The sequence below is a fragment of the Moschus berezovskii genome, chromosome 7, assembly GCF_049115385.1.
Source record: "Moschus berezovskii isolate FMDL1 chromosome 7, NW_MosBer_1.0, whole genome shotgun sequence".
NCBI classification, from domain to species: Eukaryota; Metazoa; Chordata; class Mammalia; order Artiodactyla; family Moschidae; genus Moschus; species Moschus berezovskii.
In genome coordinates this window covers 45,896,269-45,919,465 of record NC_142466.1, presented here as the reverse complement: position 1 = coordinate 45,919,465, position 23,197 = coordinate 45,896,269, and the positions used below count along the sequence as shown (strand labels likewise).

At 38.3% G+C, this 23,197-nt stretch overlaps 1 protein-coding gene across 4 annotated transcripts in view; it reads left to right on the top strand.

Annotated features, from left to right (window-relative positions):
• RIC1 (RIC1 partner of RAB6A GEF complex) overlaps positions 1 to 23,197 on the top strand; it is a 145,277-nt gene that overhangs the window by 70,405 nt on the left and 51,675 nt on the right. For 2 of the 4 annotated variants that reach the window (XM_055428262.2, XM_055428260.2), the window contains exons 4-6: positions 12,673 to 12,780; positions 20,725 to 20,867; positions 21,175 to 21,311. In XM_055428262.2, the coding sequence (XP_055284237.2) occupies positions 12,673 to 12,780; positions 20,725 to 20,867; positions 21,175 to 21,311 (388 nt within the window). Of the gene's footprint in view, positions 1 to 10,797; positions 10,897 to 12,672; positions 12,781 to 20,724; positions 20,868 to 21,174; positions 21,312 to 23,197 lie in introns of all 4 variants that reach the window. The other 2 variants (XM_055428264.2, XM_055428261.2) reach the window with 2 other exon arrangements.

The window sequence follows — 23,197 nt, the reverse complement described above, 5'->3', positions numbered from 1 at the left end:
CTTTAGGCTACATTAGCACTTCTGAGCTCTATACTAACGTCCTGGGTCTTTAAACAGGTCTCTTTGATCTGGTCAGAACTAGGATTTCCCCAAGCCCTCTATGAGCTATACAACTTGAAACTCTGGAAGTTTTTCTTTGGCTGACCTTGTGGAGTTTCCCTATATACAGGTGTAGCTTAGTATTTGGCAGCATTAAAAAGCAGAGACATTACTTTGCCAACCAAGGTCCGTCTAGTCAAGGTTATGGTTTTTCCAGTGGTCATGTATGGATGTGAGAGTTGGACTGTGAAGAAGGCTGATCGCCGAAGAATTGATGCTTTTGAACTGTGGTGCTGGAGAAGACTCTTGAGAGTTCCTTGGACTGCAAGGAGATCCAACCAGTCCATTCTGGGGAAATCAATCGTGGGTTTTCATTAGAAGGACTGATGCTAAAGGTGAAACTCCAATACTTTGGCCACCTCATGCGTGCGACAAGTTGACTCACTGGAAAAGACTCTGATGCTGGGAAGGATTGGGGGCGGGAGGAAAAGGGGACGGCAGAGAATGAGATGGCTGGATGGCATCACTGACTCGATGGACATTAGTTCGAGTGAACTCTGGGAGTTGGTGATGGACAGGGAGGCCTGGCGTGCTGTGATTCATGGGGTCGCAAAGAGTTGGACACGACTGAGCAACTGAACTGAAGGGGAACCCGTATTGGTTTCCAGAGTTCTTTTTCTGTATCTCTTGCCTCTCTTGTACTTTGTTCCACAAATAGCTGCTTCTACTTCCCTAAACTTTAATCTTTTTCTGCTCAACTTAACAAGACTGCTGTATTATGCTTGTGTTCTCCTAACTTACATGGTAATCTCAAAAGTGACTTCTACCAGAAAGCTTTGTTTGCCTCCCTTCACTCAGGAATACAGTCCTGTGCTGCCTGTTATGCAGTGTCTGAAAACTGTTTTTTGTATTCTGTCCAGTTTTTGTTTTATCAGTTGTATCTGGAGTGCTAATTTGGCATCAGTTTTCTGTTATTAAAGTAATAAAGTGACTGACCATCTATGTCCCTGTCCGTCAACTTGAACAGTTTTTGGTCTTTTTTCACTGGGTATGTTTCAGCACATTTAAGGTATCATCATTTTATTTCATCCCCAAATGTTTTCATTATTGACATTCTGGTAAACAATTAGATTGACTGAGAATGATGCCATATGAGGTATGGAGTTTGAGGAAAGAAAACATCCTGAGACTTTCCAGAACTCTGGTTGAAAAATCAAAGCCTTTTGGTCCAGAATTCACCTCAGACTGCCAGAACTTGCTGGATCAAGTCTAACACATTCCAGACATTTTAAAACTTGATAATCTGAGTTAGAGTAGATCTTAAAAGTTCTCATCTCAAGGGAAAAAAAATTATAATTATGTGAGGTGTTGGATGTTAATCTTACTGAGGTAATTATCTTAAAATATATATGTAAATCATTTTGTTGTGTACCTTAAACTCATACAGGGTTCTATGTCAGTTACTCCTCAGTAAAATGGTGGGGAAAAAAAAGATGTGAAAATCTGAAATTAGATTCATTTTCATTATCGTCATCCAGCACTTATTGTGTGCTATAGTATCATTTGTGAGACATTAGCTGTCCTGATGCTGAAAAGGTGTAAGATGCTAATGAAGAAATAAGTATTTAACGGCAGTATAAAATGGCAAATGCCAAGTGAACATCCCTAAAAGTGGTAATATTAATAGCATTTCAGGCAAAAATGCTTGAATTGTCAGGGAAGGTTTTGTAGATACGGACATTTGAGCTATACTTGGAAGGAAAGATAAGCCTTGGGTAAGTTACATTGCTAGGAAAACACTGTACTTTTGAAATTCCTGTCCTATGTCCCTGTGTTATTGTGCCCCCCATACCCCTCCTTGCCCCTCTACCACACGATTTAACAGGTTATCTGCCATGTTGTTTTCTTTAGCTGGCATTTAAAGTATTTGAGATTTCCTGCACAAATAGACTGTTGAAATAAATGCCTGTTGAGTTTAATTGTGCATGTGCACGTGTGTGTGTGCACATGCATGTGCGCAGTCTTGTCTGACTCTTTGCAACCCCATGATCTGTGGCCCGCCAGGTCTCTGTGTCCATGGAATTTCTCAAGCAAGAATACTGGAGTGGGTTGCCATTTCCTTCTTTAGGGAATCTGCCAGACCCAGGGATTCCTTGTCTCTTGCATTGACAGGTGGTGTTTTTACCACTGTGCCACCTGGGAAGCCCTTATTTAATTGCATAGTGAAACTTTGCTTTTAATTCATGAAAAATACATCAGTAAAACAAAACTCTAAAACTGGCTTAATTTCATTTTTCATTCTTTCTTATGATATTGAACTTAGTATTATTACTTCTAATAAATACATAGCAGTTAAGAGATGTGGAGAAGAGAATAGAATTTGAAATTGGAGACACCTGGGTTTCAATCTGTGTCCTACTTTTTGCAAGCACTGACTTGGAAAAGCTGCTTGTTCGGTTATTTTCTATGTTTTTGTGCATCTGTAAGAAAAGAACAGTGAGTTAGTAAGTCTTTAGTAAGTTGCAGTTGTTATTGTCTGGGTTGCCTTTTGAATTATTACAATAATCTGCTTCCACTGGATATTTGACCAAATGTGTGTGTTTGGAAAAGAAGGAAATTCAAGTTCACTAAATATATGAATTCTCTTATAATCCATTTATTTCTCTGTGGTCAGCAGTAATGCCCCTTTTTCATTTGTAATTTTAGTAAGTTGAATCTTTTTTCCTTAGGTTTTTCGGTTTTATTGATGTTTTCAGAGAACTACCTGTGCTTTATTTGATTTTCTCTGTTATTTTCCAGTTCTCTGGGCTTTCTGTTGTTGTTCATATCCATTCCAGTCTTCATTATATCCTTCCTTCTGCTAGTTTTGTTGTTGTTCAGTCGGTAAGTCATGTCCAACTCTTTAAGTTTGCTCTTTCTATAGTTCCTTTTAAGGTGTGAAGTTAGGTGGTAGATTTGAGATTTTTCTTCTTTTTTAACTAAGCGTCTTGGCTGTAAATTTTCCTCTGATGACTGCATTTACTGCCCCCTATGACGTTGTGTTTTCATTTTCATTAGTCTCAAAGGACTTTCTAATTTTCCTTTTGGCCTTTTCTTTAACTTGTTGGCTGTCTCTGAGTCTTGTTTAATTTCTACATTTTTGTATATTTTCTAATTTCCCTGCTGTTATTGCTATGTAGTTTCATTCCATGGTGATCAGATACTTTGCATGATTTCAGTCTTTTTAAATGTTTTGAGACATTTTGGTGACCTAATGTGTTCTGTCCTAGAGAATGTTTCATGTACATTTGCGAAAGAATGTGTATTCTGCTGTTACCTGGTAGTTTGGTGTGTGTCTTAGGTCTGAGTGGTTTATAATGTTCAGATTCTCTATTTCCTTACTAATCTTCTGTCTAATTGTACTGTGCATTATTGAAAGTGGGGTATTGAAATGTCCAGTTGTTACTTTTGAACTATTTCTCCCTTCAGTTGCTTCAGTATTTGCTTCATAAGTTTTCAGACTCTTGTTATTAAAAGTTTTATCTGTTTATAATAGTTATGTCTTCTTGCTGGATTGACTCTTTCATCAATATGCAGTGTCCTTTAGCTCTTATAACAATTTTTTGTTTAAAGTATTTTGTCAGATATTACTACAACCACCCTGCTTTGTCTTAGTTACTATTTGCATGAAATATTTTTTCATCCTTTTTTTTTTTTTCTGGGTTCTTTTTTTTTTTAATTGGAGGCTAATTACTTTACATTATTGTATTGGTTTTGCCATACATCGACATGAATCTGCCCCGGGTGTACACGTGTTCCCCATCTTGAACCCCCCTCCCACCTCTCTCCCCATTCCATCCTTCTGGTTCATCCCAGTACACCAGCCCCGAGCATCCTGTATCATGCATCAAACCTGGACTGGTGATTCGTTTCACATATGATAATATACATGTTTCAATACCATTCATATTCAACTTATTTCTTTTGCTCTAAAATGAGTTTCTTATAGAAAACTTAGAGGTGGGATCATATTTTTTTAAATCTATTCAGTCAATGTGTCTTTTAATTGGAGAGTTTAATCTGTTTACATATAAGGTAATTGATGATAAGAAAGGAATTCTGCTGTTTTGCTATTTGTTTTTCATGTGTCATATCTTTTTTGATCTTCAGTTCCTCCCTGCTGTCTTCTTTTGTGTTTAATTTTGATTCCTTTTTCATTTCCTTTTCTCTGTATATTTTTAGTTTTTCTCAGTGGTTACCTTGGGAATTACTTTAGCATCTTACATTTAAACAACCTAGATTGAATTAATAATAACAACTTGATTTCAGTACCAAAGCTATGTTCCTGTACAACTTCATCCCTCTCATTTTTTCGTATTGTCACACATTACATCATTATGCATTGTGAGCCCATAATGTAGATTTAGAATTATCTTTTCATTCATTGTTATTCGTTTCTCAGTTGTGTCCAACTCTTGCTACTCCATGGGTGGCGGCATGCCAGGCTTCCCTGTCCTTCACTGTCTCCCTGAGTATGTTCAATCTCAAGTCCACTGAGTCTATGATACCATCCAACCATCTCTTCCTCTGCCACCCCCTTCTCCCTTTGCCCTCTGTCTTTCCTAGTGTTTGGGTCTTTTCCAGTGAGTTGGCTCTTCACATCAGATGGGCAAAATATTGGAGCTTCGGTATCAGTTCTTCCAGTGAGTAATCAGGATTGATTTCCTTAGGATTGGGAAGGAAAACCCTAACCCTAACCCTAACCCCTAACCCTGGTTTGGTCTCCTTGAAGTCCCCTGACGTCCAAGAGACTCTTGAGAGGCTTCTCTAGTGCCACAGTTTGAAAGCAGCAGTTCTTCCTTTGATGCTCAGCTCAGCCTTCTTTATGGTCCAGTTCTCACATCCGTACATGGCTACTGGAAAAACCATATCTTTGACTATATGGACCTTTGTAGGCAAAGTGATATCTTTGCTTTTTAATATGCTGTCTAGCTTGGTCATAACTCTTCTCCCAAGGAGTAAGCATCTTTTAATTTCATGGCTGCAGTCAGTGATTTTGGAGTCCAAGAAAATAAAGTCTGTCACTGGTTCCATTTTTTCCCCATCTAGCTGCCACGAAGTGATGGGACCAGATGCCATGATCTTCATTTTTTGAATGTTGAGTTTTAAGCCAGTTTTTTCACTCTCCTCTTTCACTTTCATTAAGAGACTCTTAGTTCCTCTTCAGTTTCTGCCATTAGGGTGGTGTCATCTGCATATCTGAAGTTACTGATATTTCTCCCAGTAATCTTGATTTCAGCTTGAGCTTCATCCAGGCAGGCATTTTGCATGATGTACTCTGCGTAGAAATTAAATAAGCTGGGTGACAGTATGCAGCTTTGATGTACTCCTTTCCCAATTTTGAACCTCTGGTTCTGACTGTTGCTTCTTGACCTGCATACAGGTTTCTCAGGAGACAGGCAAGGTGGTCTGGTATTTCCATCTCTTTAAGAATTTTCCACAGTTTGTTGTGGCACAGTCAAAGGCTTTAGCGTAGTCAATGAAGCAGAAGTAGATGTTTTCCTGGAATTCCCTTGCTTTTTCTATGATCCATCAGATATTGGCAATTTGATCCCTGGTTCCTTTGCCTTTCCTAAATCCAGGTTGAACATCTGGAGGTTCTCAGTTCACATTACTGTTGAAGCCTAGCTTGAAGGATTTTGCGTGTTACCTTGCTAGCATGTGAAATGAGCGCAATTGTACAGCAGTTTGAACTTTCTTTGGCATTGCCCTTCTTTGGAATTGGAGTGAAAACTGACCTTTTCCAGTCGTATGGCCACTGCTGAGTTTTCCAAATTTGTTGGCATATTGAGTGCAGCACTTTAGCAGCAGCATCTTTTAGGATTTGAGATAGCTCAGCTCAAATTCCATCACCTCCAGTAGCTTTGTAGTATTGCTTCCTAAGGTCCACTTGACTTCACACTCCAGGATGTCTGGCTCTAGGTGAGTGATCACACCATCGTGGTTATCTGGATCATTAAGACCTTTTTTTGTACAGTTCTTCTGTGTATTCTTGCCGCCTGTTCTTAATATCTTCTGTTTGTTAGATACATACCATTTCTATCTTTATTGTGCCCATCTTTGCATGAAATGTTCTCTTGGTATCTCTGATTTTCTTGAAGAGATCCTAGTCTTTCCTATTCTGTTGTTTTCCTCTGTTTCTATGCATTGTTCATTTAAGAAGACTTTCTTATCTGTCTTTGGTTTTCTTTGGAATTCTGCATTCAGATGGATATGTCTTTGATTTTCTCATTTGCTTTTCATTTCTCCTCTTTTCTCAGCTATTTGTAAGCCCTCCTCAGACAACCATTTGCCTTGTTGCATTTCTTTTTCTTGGGGATGCTCTTGATCACTGCCTCCTGTACAGTGATCCAGAACCTCCATCCATAGTTCTTCAGGCACTCCATCTGTCACATCTAATCGCTTGAATCTATTTGTCACTTCTACTGTATAATCAATCATAAGGGATTTGGTTTAGGTTATACCTGAATGGCCTAGTGGTTTTCCCTGCTTTCTTCAATTTAAGTCTGAATTTGGCAGTAAGGTGTTCATGAATGAGCATGCAGGCTTAGTTGCTCTGCAGCATATGGGATCTTAGTTCCCCAACCAGGAATTGAGCTCACATCCCCTGCATTGCACAATGGATTCTTTACCACTGGACCACTAGGGAAGTCCTGAGGATCCCTTGTATATGACAAGTCACTTCCCTTGTTGCTTTCAAGATTCTGTCTTTCAGTAGCTTAAAGATTATATATCTTGGTGTGAATCTTTTTTAATTTATCCTTCTTGGGAGTTTGCTATGTTCCTTGGATAGTAGATTCATGTCTTCATTATATTTGGAACACTTTTAACCATTATTTCCTCAGTTATTCTTCCTGCCTCCTTTCTCTTGCCTTGCCTTTGGGAACTCCCATTATATGTGTGATGGTATGCATGGTGGCGTCCCGTGGTCTCTTAAGCTACATTCATTTTTCTTCATTCTTCTTTCTTTCTGCTCCTCAGACTGCATACTAAATAAAATCACCTATGAGTGATAATCACAAGCTATTTCTGGGTTTTACTGGACCACAGTCTAATAACTCTTAGAGTTATTTGACATAGTATATAGATGACCCTTGAACAACATGGGTTTGAACTGTGCAGGTTCACTTATGAGTGGATTGTTTTCAGTAAACATGTAGTACAACATGACACATGGTTAGTGGAATCTGTGAATGCAAAATCACAGATAAAGAGGACTAACTGTGGGACTTAAGTATCAGTAGATTTTGGTATGCATGGTAGGTCCTGAAATCAGTCCTCTCCAGACACCAAGGGACAGCTATATTATATGTCATAAGCTAAGCTTATGACAGCTAAGTCCCTGAGATAGAGGATTAAAGCAGAGCATCATGTGCTAAGTGTTGGCTCTTAAATCCTCTGCCCAGAAGTAACACAAATCACTTCCCCTTGTGTTTTATAGGCCAAAACAAGTTACATGGCTGTACCTCATTTTAAGTGGTCAGGAAAGCACAATTTTATGTGCCCAAGAATGAAAAATACATTATTTTTCAGTAGCTTAAATGACAACCAGGTATGCATACAGTGTGATTGTGTCTGTCTCTAAGAAGCCTCTGTTACTGAGTGAGAGTTATAATTCTTAATATGCTTTCATTATCTCCTTTCAAAAAAGATTATGATAAAGTTGTCTGAAAAGCCATTCTACTGCCACTGACAGTAGATGTCTTTGTGTACTCTTACTAATAGTCTCCTAAGTAATCTGCAGACTGTTCCTCCCCACTCTATCCTTCATCCCTTCTTTGGCATTCATTGTAATGTTTCTTTGTGTACACAAAGTTTATTATTAACCTCTTTAATTCTGCTAGTTTTCAATTTCTTAGCACCTGGATTGAAGCCACTGGCTCACATGTCAGCTCCTTCGTTTACTAGTTGTGTGACCATAAACAGAATTCTTAATAATAAACTGAAGCTTCAGTTTCTTTTCTGGAAAAATAGAGATAATAATGCCTGATTCAAAGGATGGTAGTCAGTCGATTTGAGATAATGTCTGCAGAACTTACTATGTGCTCATATTTAGTGAATGCCCAATTCACTGCTTTTTTTTCCTTCTGGCATTCAGTGCTCTTCATCAGTTCAGTTCAGTTCAGTCACTCAGTTGTGTCCGACTCTTTGTGACCCCATGAATCACAGCACGCCAGGCCTCCCTGTCCATCACCAACTCCCGGAGTTCACTCAAACTCATGTCCACAGAGTCGGTGATGCCATCCAGCCATCTCATTCTCTGTCGTCCCCGTATCCTCCAACCCCCAATCCCTCCCAGCATCAGAGTCTTTTCCAGTGAGTCAACTCGTCGCATGACGTGGCCAAAGTATTGGAGTTTCAGCTTCAGCATCAGTCCTTCCAATGAACACCCAGGATTGATCTCCTTTGGAATGGACTGGTTGGATCTCCTTGCAGTCCAAGGGACTCTCAAGAGTCTTCTCCAACACCACAGTTCAAAAGCATCAATTCTTCGGCACTCTGCTTTCTTCACAGTCCAACTCTCACATCCATACATGACCATGGGAAAAACCATAGCCTTGACTAGACGGACCTTGGTTGGCTCTTCATAGTTAGGCTTTAACTTACCCTTCCCGCTTCATCTTCCATGGATAAATGAAAGTTGCTCCGTCATGTCTGATTCTTTACGACCCCATGGACTGTAGCCCGCCAGACTCCTCTGTTCATGGAATTCTCCAGGCAAGAATACTGGAGTGGGTTGCCATTCCCTTCTCCAGGGGATCATCCCAACCCAGAACTCCCACATTGCAGGCAGATTCTTTACCATCTGAGCCACCAGGGAAGCCCGCCCTTTCAAAAATCTTATGCAGTACTCCTAAATTATTGTTGAATAATAAGTAATAGTGTTTTTGATCAGAAAGTTAATTTTTTTGTTACTGTGATTTTTAACAGTTTACTGCATTTTAGTACATTTAGAGGAAGCAATGGAAACTTTACTGTCAAATACATCTCTTAATTTTGCAGTGAAAGTCACTGAGAAGTCAGAATTTACTTTAATTTGCTATAAAATGCTTAATACTTTTAGCTTTATTAAATGATAGTATTTATATAAAGGAAAATAGTTTCCAGTTTACAGATGGGTGCTGAGATTTCCACTTTTCTTTCTTTGGTTGTGCCGGAACTTCGTTGCTGTGTGCTGGCTTTCTCTGGTGCGGCAAGCAGAGGCTCCTCTTGGTTGTGGCGCCCAGGCTTCAGTAGTTGCAGCACATGAACGCAGTAGCTGTGGCGCTTCTGCTCAGTTGCTCCTCAGTATGTAGAATCCTCCCAGACCAGGAATCGAACCTATGTACCCTGCATGGGCAGGCAGATTCCCATCCATTGTACCACCAGGGAAGACCTCTGCTTTTTTCTTGAAAATCAGCAGTTAGAACAAAAAGTTGAAATACTGTTTTCACCTTTAATGACAGCTGGAAATACCTAACCAATAACCAAAAATTTGGATGAGTAAGAATAAGTGACTCAAGAAGAATATCAAACCTGAGAGCCTATGGTTGCATATATGATATTGATGAACAACAACTTGTTTGATCAGAATGGCTCAGGCATTAATACCACAGAATATAGGGGGCCATAAATGGGGATTGTTTGAAAAATCTGAACAGGGAATGGAATTTGTATGTTCTTATTGCACAGGAGACAGGAAATATACTGTCTGTTTAAACCAGAGGGCTTCCAGACACAGAACAGGGCAAGGATGAGATGCTAAGCTAAAGATGGGGGTTAAATGAAAGTTGTTGTGCTGAATGATAGGATGTCAAGCTTTCTTCCCTTGCTTGGCTGCAGACATCTGGCTTCCATACTTAAATATCCAAGACAGGATTGAGGGATTCTTCCTGGAGAAATTAAATCACTCCAGATGAATGACCCAACGGGCTTTCATATTGGAAGACTTCTGGCCAGTATACTGAGGTCCACCAGTTGACAACCCAACTTAAACACACAGAGCTTATAATTTGTTTTTTCTTACTAACCTGATAAACATGAAGAAATATTGTTAGCCACGGATTGTTAGCTATCTTAAGAAAGTTTCCAATGTAAAATAGACACACACAACAGAAAAAAGGAAACTCACAGGAAATAGATGAGACTTCCCTGGTGGTCCAGAGGTTGAAAATCTGCTTTCCAGTGCAGGGAATGTGGATTTGATCCCTGGCTGGAGAAGATCCCACGTGCTATGAGGCAACTAAGCCCGTGTACTGCGACTAGAGAGCCGGCTCACTGCAGCTGCTGAACCTGCACCCTCTAGAGCCCTTGTGCCACAACTAGAGAAAGCCTGCACATTGCAGTGAAGACCCAGTGCAGCTAAATAATTAAATAAACCTTTTTTAAAAATACAAATGATGAAAATAGTGCAGGGAAAACACTTTGGGGAGGTAATAACAAGCAACCTTAAACAGGTATTGCCTAATTTTAAAAAATTGATTTTATAAGAAAAAAGGGGAAATTGGTGAGAAAGTTCCTGGAATTGAGAAGTATGATAGCAGAAATTTAAAATTCAGTAAAAGCATTGGAAGAAACATTTGTGGGACCCTCCTAGGATGTAGAACAGTAGCAGAAGAAATGCCTTTTCAGACAACTTTATCATAGTCTTTTTTGGAAGGACAAGCATTCATTCAAGTGTCATAATAGAGACATTTCAGACTTGAGAATTCTAAGTTTACTTCTCATGCACCTTTCCAGGAAGCCCCAAGAATATGTGAACCGAGGAAGATACGGGATCTATAAAATAAAGGATTCAACATAGGAAAGAAGCAAAGAAATCATAAGGATGATGACAAAGTAAATATCATATTTGATAGCTATGCACTAGACTTAAGCAGTAGGCCATTGGGCATAAAGAGGGGTGACTCCAGAGGCAGGGGCGGGGGGAATGGAAATGATAAGTTCTGTAACAGGTTTGACCAAATAGAAGATTATATTGAGAGTTGTTTTGTCAGAGCTGTTAAGGAGTATGAGACAATTAGGTATAAGTTTAAAGGAACTCAAGCAAATGGAGGCATGTGGTAAAGTTAACTTCAAGAAAATTAGCAAGTTATATAAGGAAAGAAATGTAATTACTGAACACTACTTGACCCAGAAGTGAAACATATTTATATAATCATCGTAATGAAAACATTTGGTATAATTATGTTGGGAGGATTGGGGAAAAATGGGTAAATGAGAATAGAAAGTTAATAATGTCTAAAATTAATAATGCTAAAGCAGTGTAAACACATGGTTTAAAAATACTCAAGTAAATTAAAAAAGATAACAGCTCAAAGAATTCAAGCTGGCTGCCTTGTCACTGAAAAAAGACTACTTCTGTAGTTTTCTTGGTTGTAAGCCTTCTAGCATTGACTTTTTATCAATATGTGTATGTATTACTTTGAAAAATAACTTTAGATGTACGTGGAGAATGTCTCAGGAAGTTCATCACAGTGTTTTGTGTGATTAGTCAGATGTGACTCCTATAAATAATTGATGATAACTTATAGTGGCCTTCTAAGGGCTATCATATCAGTCAAACATACTAATTGAACATGAACATGTTTGGCTAAACATTAGCCAGTTTAGCCATTCAGACATGTAGAAAGAATCAGATATTCCAGCACATGGCAGTAGCTGGGTGATAATAAAGCCCCACCAGGCTTCGATATGGGAAATAACCTACAACTACAAAAGTATCTGAATAATTTTCTTAGCATCCAAATAATTTTCTCAAAGCTGGGACTCTTAAAAGCTGTTAAACTTGTTAGACTCTTTGCATGTAAGTTTAGTAATATTGACAAATTGGTTTATAGGATTATAGCTAACAAGATGGAAAGATGATGGAGGCAGACTGATTGTTGCCTTGAGTTAGTCATAGCTGATAGTAAGAGAATAGACAGATAGCTGTTAAATCCTAGCACAGGCATTGAGAAAGAATGGTCCAAATGCCATATGGTTATAAAGATTCCAAAACATCTTTGTAGTCCTTTTGAGGGTGTGTGTGTGACAACTCAATTATGTTGGCATTGACCTAGTTGCTCTAGTGCAGCCATTTAGTGCCAAGGAGTTTTCAAATTTAGCCATTTTGCCATTTATCACCACTTACTTAAAACATCTCCTAATTGTATCCCTGAATCTGACCTTCTGTCTGATACACACCTGAAGGACAGAAAGCAAGAGGGAGGTGTGGACTAAGGTAAGATGAGGTGATGATTTGGATCACTTCGGATATGCACTATATGATTGAATGATATATAAGTTCCATAGTTGCCCAATTCAGAAAAAGGCAATCAGTCATTTTAAGTAAGATATCTCTTGGTTCCTTTGAGTATTCACTTTTATCCTGACTATCGTGTGTCTGTGTGTTTGTGTTTTAGATTCTTTGCTTTTCTCCCTCCACTCTCACCCCCCGCCGCAACACAGGTTACATTGGTCAAACACGTTAATTTCTAATGGATAGATATTGTCTGCTAAAATGGAATTTAAATATGTTTTTTACTTCAGAACCTAAAGGATGAACACTTGATTTGTACATATGATTGAATTAAATATTTTTCTCTTTAATCTTGTGTACTCTTTTTTTTTTAGAGGAAGCCCGCAAATGAAAGGGACACCTCATTTTAAGGAAGAACAGTGTGCTCCAGCATTAAATTTAGAGATGAGGAAAATACTGGATTTGCAGGCACCCATCATGAGGTAGAGTACTTTGGTTAAACTTAGCATTTTGTGATGACAGTATATAGTGTATGGTTTGTTAATCGCATGAGCAATAAGAAAGTTGATTTTACTTCTTGGCATTGAGGATCATTTCTTTTTAGTCCTAGAAATTCTTGATTAGTCTTATAAAAAATGTAAAACCTTACAAGATGGTACATTATTGTATTTAAATTGCAGTAATAAAGCCCACAATTTGGGTACATCAATTATAATTTTATTTAGAAATTTTAATTTTTTTATAAGATCTAGAATTGTTCAAATGATATAGTTCAGTTCAGTCGCTGAGTTGTGTCCAACTCTTCGTGATCCCATGGACTGCAGCACGCCAGGCTTCCCTGTCCCATCAACTCCTGGAGCTTGCTCAAACTCATGGCCCTCGAGTCAAAGATGCCATCCAACCATCTCATCCTCTGTCATCCCCTTCTCCTCCTGCCTTTAATCTTTCCCAGCATCAGGGTCTTTTCCAAGGACCATGGTTAGAAAGGGTTGAACCAGGGTCTTTTCTGGTTCTTCATATCAGATAGCCAAGGTATTGGAGCTTCAGCTTCATCATCAGTCCTTCCAATGAGTATTCAGGACTGATTTCATTTAGGATGGACTGGTTTGATCTCCTTGCAGTCCAAGGGGCTCTCAAGAGTCTTCTCCAACACCACAGTTCAAAAGCATCATTCTTCAGCACTCAACTTTCCTTATAATACAACTCTCACATCGATACATGACTACTGGAAAAACCATAGCCTTGATTAGACAGACCTTTGTTGGCAAAGTAATGTCTCTGCTTGTTAATAATGCTGACTAGGTTTGTCATAGCTTTTCTTAAGGGAGCAAGTGTCTTAATTTCATGGCTATAGTTACCATATGCGATGATTTTGGAGCCCCCTCAAAATTAAGCCTGTCACTGTTTCGTTTCCCCATCTATTTGCCATGAGGTGATGGGACCAGATGCCATGATCTTAGTTTTCTGAATGTTGAGTTTTAAGCCAACTTTTTCACTCTCTTTCAGTTTCATCAACAGGCTCTTTAGCTCTTCTTTGCTTTCTGCCATAAGGGTGGTGTCATCTGTGTATCTAAGGTTATTGATACTTCTCCAGCGATCTTGATTCCAGCTTGTGCTTCATCCAGCCTGGCATTTCACATGATGTACTCTGCTGCTGCTGCATATAAGTTAAATAAGCAGGGTGACAATATACAGCCTTAACGTACTCCTTTCCTGATTTGGAACCAGTCTGTTGTTCCATGTCCGGTTCTAACTGTTGCTTCTTGACCTGCATACAGATTTCTCAGGGGGCAGGTAAGGTGGTCTGGTATTCCCATCTCTTTCAGAATTTTCCACAGTTTATTGTGATCCGCACAGTCAAAGGCTTTAGCATAGTCAGTAAAGCAGAAGTAGATTTTTTCTGGAACTCTCTCGCTTTCTCAACAATCCAACGGATGTTGCCCATTTGATCTCTGGTTTCTCTGCCTTTTCTGAATCCAGCTTGAACATCTGGAAGTTCACCATTCACATACTGTTGAAGCCTGGCATGGAGAATTTTGAGTGTTACTTTTCTAGTGTGTGAAATGAGTGCACTTGTGCAGTAGTTTGAACATTCTTTGGCATTGCCTTTCTTTGGGATTGGAATGAAAACTGACCTTTTCCAGTCCTGTGGCCGCTGCTGAGTTTTCCAAATTTGCTTTCATATTGAGTGCAGCACTTTCACAGCATCATCTTTTAGTACTTGAAATAGCTCAACTGGAATTCTATCACCTCCACTAGCTTTGTTCTAGTGATGCTTTCTAAGGCCCACTTGACTTCGCATTCCAGGACGTCTGGCTCTAGGTGAGTGACCACATCATCGTGATTATCTGGCTCATGAAGATCTTTTTTGTATAGTTCTTCTGTGTATTCTAGCCACCTCTTCTTAATATTTTCTGCTTCTGTTAGGTCCATACCATTTCTGTCCTTTATTGTGCCCATCGTTGCCTGAAATGTTCCCTTGATATCTAATTTTCTTGAAGAGATCTCTAGTCTTTCCCATTCTATTGTATTCCTCTGTTTCTTTGCATTGATCACTAAGGAAGGGTTTCTTATCTCTCCTTGCTATTCTTTGGAACTCTGCATTCAAATGGGTATGTCTTTTCTTTTCTCCTTTGCCTTTCACTTCTGTTCTTTTTTCAGCTATTTGTATGACCTCCTCAGACAATCATTTTGCCTTTTTGCATTTTTCTTGGGGATGGTTTTGATCACTGCCTCCTGTACAATGTCACAAACCTTTGTTCATAGTTCTTCAGGCACTCTGTCTATCAGATCTAATCCCTTGAATATGTTTGTCACTTCCACTGATAATCGTAAGGGATTTGATTTAGGTCAGACCTTAATGGTCTTAGTGGTTGTCCCTACTTTCTTCAATTTAAGTCTGAATTGGAAATAAGGAGTTCATGATCTGAGCTACAGTCAGCTCCCGGTCTTGTTTTTGCTCTCTGGAGCTTCTCCATCTTTGAGTGCAAAGAACATAATCAGTCTGATTTCAGTTTTGAGCATCTGGTGATGTCCATGTCTAGAGTTGTCTCTTGTGTTGTTGAAGAGAGTGTTTGCTGTGACTAGTGCATTCTGTTGACAAAACTCTGTTAGCCTTTACTCTGCTTCATTCTGTACTCCAAGGCCAAATTTGCCTGTTACTCCAGGTGTCTCTTGATTTCCTACTTTTGCATTCCAGTCCTCTATAATGAAAAGAACATCTCTTTGGGTGTTAGTTCTAGAGGTCTTATAGATCTTGATAGAACCATTCAACCTCAGATTCTTCAGCATTACTGGTTGGGGCATAGACTTGGATTACTGTAATATTAAATGGTTTGCCTTGGAAGCGAACAGAGATCATTCTGTCGTTTTTGAGATTGCACCCAAGAACTACATTTCTGACTTTTGTTGACTATGAGGGCTACTACGTTTCTTCATTTCAAATGGTATAACATAGTCTATATTACTTAAAAAGATACTTCTGCTTTTGTACAAACATTGAGGGCACTCTTCCTTGAAAAAACTTCCCAAATATGTTGTTGGATTAAAAAAAAAAAGAAAACAAAGTATGCTGTATGTAATAATGCTAGCATTACTATCCCTGTTTTTAAAGAGAGCTGGTGGTGGTAGAATAGGTGTTGTTCTGGAAGAATACATAAGAAACTGGGCGAGAGAACTGAGTGGCCAGGGGGACAGGTTTCGGAAAAAGTATTGATCTATATGGATGCAATATGTGAATATATTAAGCTGTTGTATATGAGTGCAGTACCTATGTTTTTTAAATCCTTCTGATTCACAGTTGTAATGAAAGGCTTCTTTTATTATTTCTCTTATTAGAATACAGTACAGATAGTGGGACATATTAAATAGTATTGTGTGCAAGTGGCTGACTATTGTCTTGCCTTGTTTAATCTATCCTTTTTCACTCTAATTCTCCTCAGAGAAAAAGAATGCCTTTTTGGTGTCTTTATTCACTTTCAAATGTGATGAGGGCTACAAAAGATTGCGTTAAGGTTACTTTTCATCTCGGATTTTATTTCAGCATAGAGATTCTGTTTAAGAATGTAACTTGTGTGAGGAATTTTGAATGTCTAGGAACCAAGCTATGTGGGACTGTACAAGCATGGCTTTCTGCTTCCACCTGGTGGGGGGAAAATATACAGTTCATGGAAATAGGATAGGAAAAAAAACCTTTAAAAAAAAGAATTCCTGCTATCTTGTACAAGTGTTTAACCTACTTATTTAGGTGATTGGAAATCTCTTAAGGTTTTTCTCAAAACTTCAGTAAAATGATTGCATTTCAGAAGAGTGTTATTATTATCTCCTGTAACATGGACCTCTTGGAAATTTAATTGGAGAATTCCTATATAATTTTGAATTGAGTGAGGAAGTATGAAAATTGGGCTTTAGCCTTCTGTTTTCTGTCTGAAAACTGCTGAAAATAAATAAAGTTAGGGACAGACTGCTGCTTATAGGCCTAAGATGGCAATAGTACTGCCGTCTTTAATTTTTGATTGAAGAAGGAATAGGATTAAATGTTAAACATCTTTTTCTTCTTGTTAATTAAGGATAGAGTATGTTTAGAAAGTAAAAAGTACTACATTCCTTTACTTAAAATGGATAACCAGCAAGGACCTACTGTATAGCACATGGAACTCTGCTCAGTGTTATGTGGCAGCCTGGATGGGAGGGGGGCTGGCGGGAGAATGGGTACATGTGTATGTATGGCTGAGACTCTTCTCTGTTCATCTGAAACTGTCACAACATTGTTAACTGGCTATATCCCAGTACAAAAAAATATTTTTTTATTTAAAAAAAGAAAAAAGTACTAATATAATTTATAATTAAAACTCTTACTGTATTTCTAACTAATAATAAATGCTAATAAATTTTATAGTTTATTCTCCATCTTCCTTCTTCCCAGGTACATAGAAAGTCCCATGTAGTATATATAGTATTTAATATTAATTAGATAACAAACATATTTACATATTTGAGAATTGGTAATTATGAATTATATATTTCCTATTAAGAATATTTGACTAATCAGATTCCAAATCCTATTATTCTCCTTCCAAAATCCTATTATTGTGCTTCTAAGATCCTTAATTGAATATCAACAGCAATAACAGACATCCCTGGGATATCACATAGCTGTTAGTAGAGCCCATAGAAGTTAGTGATTGGAGAGCTTCTCTCTTTATAAAGGCATAACTTAGAGTATATTTATATGTATTCTGTGTTTACTTACACCCAGGGTGATTTTCAGTAAAAATCAGTGCAACATACAAAGACATAAGTGAAAGAAAAGTGGAAGTAAAAGTTGCTCAGTCGTGTCCAGCTCTTTGCGATCCCATGGACTATATAGTCCTTGAAATTCTCCAGGGCCAGATACTAGAGTGGGTCGACATTCCCTTCTCCAGGGGATCTTCCCAAGGATATTGTTTGTATAGGATCTTGACATCCCCCAGATGCCCAGAATCAATCCTTTAGTTCTTAAATCTTTGTGAGAACAGGAATCAGTGGCGGGGGAAAGCACTTGGGTGACTTGGAACAAGACCTGTTTACTAAACTGTGGAAATATTCAGTACTTTACCATCTGACATCAACCTTTAATTGAAAGTTTGTTTACTTTCAATTAAACAGGAAGGGTCTATGTTTTTATATAGATTGTTTATCATGTTTGTCTCAGTTATTTTAAAGTCATTGTTAATTCCAACATCAAGATTTTTTATGAGTCAGTTTACATTGATGGATTTTTTTCTTAACTCTGGATCATGTTTTCCTGTTTATTCAGATGCCTGGTCATTTTTGTCACAGCATGGTAAATGATGGTAGAGATTCTGAATTCTGTGAATATTATCAAAGGAGTGTTGAGTTTTGTCTGTCAGGCAGTTAAATTACTGGAGGTTAACCTTGATCTTGTTCCTAACCATCATATGCAGTGATTTTTCTATATATACATATATATACATATGAGAAAGGAAGAGAAAGAATGCAATTTGAAATAAACCTAGGCTGACTCCTACTGAATGAAGATCACCAGTAAACCAGTGACTGAAAGTGAAAATTGTGTCACTTTCAGTTGTGTCCGACTCTTTGCGACTCCATGGACTATACAGTCCATGGAATTCTCCAGGCCACAATACTGGAGTGGGTAGCCTTCTCCAGGGGATCTTCCCAACCCAGGGGTCGAACCCAGGTCTCTCACGCTGCAGGTGGATTTTTTACCAGCTGCACCACCAGAGAAGCCCAAGAATACTGGAGTGGGTAGCCTATCCTGTCTCCAGCGTATCTCCCTGACCTGCATTGCAGGCAGGTTCTTTACCTGAGCTGCCAGGAAAGCCAGTGACTACTCTACTAAATCACTTCTTTTGACATGGCAGTTGTTGTTGTTCAGTCGCTAAGTCATGTCTGACTCTTTGTGACCCAGTGAGTGTAGCCCACCAGGCTTCCTTATTCGTCACTGTTTCCCAAAGTTTGCTCAAATTCATGTCCATAGAGTCAGTGACGCTGTCCAACCATCTCATTCTCTGCCACCTCCTTCTTTTGCCTTCAGTCTGTTCCCAGCATCAGGGTATTTTTCAGTGAGTTGGCTCATCACTTCAGGTGCTTGAAGTATTGGAACTTCAGCATCAGCCTTTCCAATGAATATTCACGGTTCATTTCCTTTAAGATTGACTGGTTTGATTTCCTTGCAGTAGCAGGTCTAAACATAACATTTTTATATTCTAGCCACCACATGCTACACATATATTTTACCATTAAAATATAAATTTGAAATAAAAGAATATATAATATTTTAAAAGATGAACTTTCTTTAAACTGGAAATTGTAATTGATTACAAATGCTCTGACGTTCAAGAGATGGAGCTCAATAAGGGGACATGTTATTCTAATCTTTTAAAATATTTTTCTCGTTGGGAAGAAAATACAGTCAATTGTTAATTATCTGAAATACATAGTGGAATAAGTCATTGGACTCCAAAGAATTGAAGGTTAAAGAAAACATTGAAAAACATTCTTTTCACCATTATGAATTAGAATATTTCTGAAATAAACTTTTAACCCCTTAAGTATGAAAGCTAATTTTAACAGTATACAGTAGAGTGTATATTAGACATACATTTTTCATTCTTTCTTATACTCAATTGTTTTTTATAACATTTGATACTCTTGAGAGCTTCCCTGGTAGCTCAAACAGTAAAGAGTCTGCTTGCAATGCCAGAGGCCTGGGTTCGATCCCTGGGTCAGGAATATTCCCTGGAGAAGGAAATGGCAACCCACTCCAGTATTCTTGCCTGGGAAATCCTATGGACACAGGAGCCTGGTGGGCTATATAGTTCATGGGATCGCAAAGAGTCAAGCATGATTGAGTGACTGACACTTTGACTTTCACTATTCCCTTGACTTTCTTGATGCCAGTTTCCATTGGTTCTCTTTCTTTCTTTCTGCCAGTATCTTTATAGCTTCACTTCTGGATTATTCCTCCCTCTGGACCTTCCTCCCATAAACATTTGGTACCGGATGTAAATAACACTGCCCTCCAGGCTTGGCATTATAGGAGTAAGCAAATTAGGCATTTATTGCCATGGAAACTGTAATTGTTAAAACTCTTTGCAAGTATCAATAAATGCTGAGATCATACTACATAATTGATTTTCAGTACCTAGTTAACTGGGAGGTCTTCTGAAGGGAGAAACTCTTATTTTCTTCACCTTTGAATCTTCGACAAGCATAACACCTTCCACAGAGCCTAGACTTAATAAATATTTGTTGAAAGAATGTACAACGTGAGATTCTGTGATACCTTAGAAATACTGTGGTCTGGGACTGTGTTTTCCATGACAGCAGCCACTAGTGAAATGAAGTGACTTAAATGGTAATTGTAGATAAAATCAAACTTAAAATTTAGTGTTTTTGTTACACTCGTTCGGTATTTTAAATGTGCGGTCACCACACATGGCTAATGGCTACTGTGTTCAGTAGTACGGATAACAGAAAATCTCCATCACTGGTGAAAGTTCTGTTGGACAGGGGTAGAGAATGGGTACCACTACGCTCGCTAGCTCTAGACTGTCATTCTATCATTAGTTCATTTTTATGGTTTCTCTGCCTCTTTCCTTTCTTGACAGCTTCACTTATCCTTCCATCTTCTAATCTGTCATTTCAGTGTGTCTGGTTTTTAAACTCAGTCCATCAGGTTTGTAATAATAGCAACTATGGTCTTTTTTTTTATCCCCAGAATTTCTGATCTAGGTTGAATTATACATAAACTACTGTATAGCGAAATTGTTGATAAATGGAAGTTTTACAAGTGGTTTCATGATCTTTGCTTGAATATCTCCAGAGCAGTTATATTCATTGCTTTCCCAGTATGCTTTTCTTAAAAGATAACTGATAAATTGCTTATTGCTTCCCTACAGTTTGCAGTCTGTGCTGGAAGATCTCCTGGTTGCTACTTCTGATGGACTTCTTCATCTTATTCACTGGGAAGGAATGACAAATGGGAGGAAAGCTATTAATCTTTGTACAGTACCCTTTTCAGTAGACCTGCAGTCATCTAGAGGTAGTAGTAATACTTTTTACATGAGATAGAACCAGGTGTTTAATATTTTATATAATCTAGTCAGATATTTTCTATGGATGAACATTGATTTTTCTACTTTGGAATTAATTATGCAAGGGAAGAAAAGGAGAGTGAGTTGAGTGTGTGTGTGTGTGTGTGTGTAGGAAGGAGTAGTTTAATTGTTTAGTGTTGTTAGGTCTTTAAATTTCAACCTTTTAACTGTTCTTACGTGGTTTGCAAGCAAAAGTGTAAGATAATTAATTTACTATATTTATATTCGTATTTCAAATACTTATTTTTTCATCAGCAGGTTCATTCCTGGGTTTTGCAGATGTGCACATTAGAGACATGGAATACTGTGCCACACTTGATGGATTTGCTGTTGTGTTTAATGATGGTAAAGTTGGATTTATTACACCAGTGTCAAGTAGATTTACTGCAGAGGTAGGACTTACTTTCAATGTTTGTTTTTCAGTTTTGCGTTTATTAATTTTAATCTTCACTAAATCCCCCTCCAGTTTTCCTTATTTAAGATTTTAGGAGTTGTTAATTTTTTATTTATCAAAGCTATACATACAACTAGCATAAACAGACAAAGAAGTCTTTTGACATGTTAATGAAAAATGATCATTCCTTTCCTCTCTTCATGCCCAGTGTTCATTCTCAGAGGCGACTACTTTTTACTCCTTTATTGATTATTTTGCTGTTTATCTCCACTACTCTGAGTTATTTCCTGTAATTTTTAGTTTTTAGGCTGTGTTTATTGACTTGCTGTTGTGGAAAATGACCATTTATTTCCCTCTTCCCTGGTCCCACAATGTCTGTAAGTTCTTCCCTCATCCCAATATAGATAATGTGATTTTGATTATGTTAGTATCTGTTTTGTTGTCTTGAAGAAATTTCTCTTGGATTCTTCTGGATGTATTGCTTGCTCTGCATACCTTTAACACAGCTGCATGTTGGGGCTGTCCATCATCATCATCATCCTATGGATTCCCTATTATTCCTTTACTCTTAGATCCTTTCAGAGTTAATAGTAAATATTTGATTAGTTAATGTATGAATTTGGTTGTGACGAAGACCCAGAATAAAAATTTAGATTCACTGAAGGCTGTGTGGGATTTGGTGGGTTTGGTTGACTGTGCTCTTCATAACGTGAGCTAACTGGGTTATTTTTTTCCTCCCCACGCCTTATCCAGTCTTCTCCAAAGACTGGGTACCTGGCTGGCCCAGTATTTTGGGATTTTGAGTTATGAAAGAGTTAGACTAGAGATTCCAAATTCAGGAAGTAAACTCCCACATATCCCTATTTTCAGTGTTGTTTAAAGACCACTGAGATTTTTGTCTTGTTTTTCTGTAAAGAAAAAGTTCAGTTTTCTCTTGGAGTGGAGGTAGAATATTCCTTAGCTGCTCAGAGTGGGAGGTAACCTAAGCAGACCCAGCTATTGAATAAACAGTCTTTGAACCAGTCCTACTGCTTTTAGTTCAGCTTTGAGGGACATTTTAATTCCCAAGCCTTTGTGTAACCTGTAATGCAAATTGGACTGTTTTCAAAGTGTTCCTTACTGCTAGTTAAGGACTTTACTCATCCACTTGCTTCCCAGCTTACAAAATTTTCTGATACTACCTCCTCTCCCATTCTGTCCTTGCCAACTTTCACATTTGGGGTTTTTAAGAGTCAGAGAAACTAAATATTCATGTTCAGCCTACTCTGTCTAACTGGAAAGAATTTTTAGTTTTTAAGGGCATATTTTTCTATATGGTATCAGCTTTCTCTGTCTAATTTATTTCATTCAGCATGATGCTCTCAAGGTCCATCCATATTGTTGCAAAAGGCAAGATTTCATTCTTCCTTAGGGCTAAATACAGTTGACCCTTGAACAACATAGATTTGAACTGCATAGGTCCACTGACACGTGGATTTTTTCAATAAATACACACCGTAGTACTCTATAATCTGCAATTAATTGAATCCACAGATGCAGACCCATGGATATGGAGGGCCAGCTGTTAAGGTTGTGTATTTTCTACTGTGGGGGATAGATACCCCTTCCTTGGAAGGAAAGTTATGATGAACCTAGATAGCATATTGAAAAGCAGTTTACTTTGCCAACAAAGGTCTGTCTGGTCAAGGCTATGGTTTTTCCAGTGGTCATGTATGGATGTGAGAGTTGGACTGTGAAGAAAGCTGATTGCTGAAGAATTGATGCTTTTGAACTGTGGTGCTAGAGAAGACTCTTGAAAGTCCCTTGGACTGCAGGGAGATCCAGCCAGTCCATTCTGAAGGAGATCAGTCCTGGGTGTTCATTGGAAGGACTGATGCTAAAGCT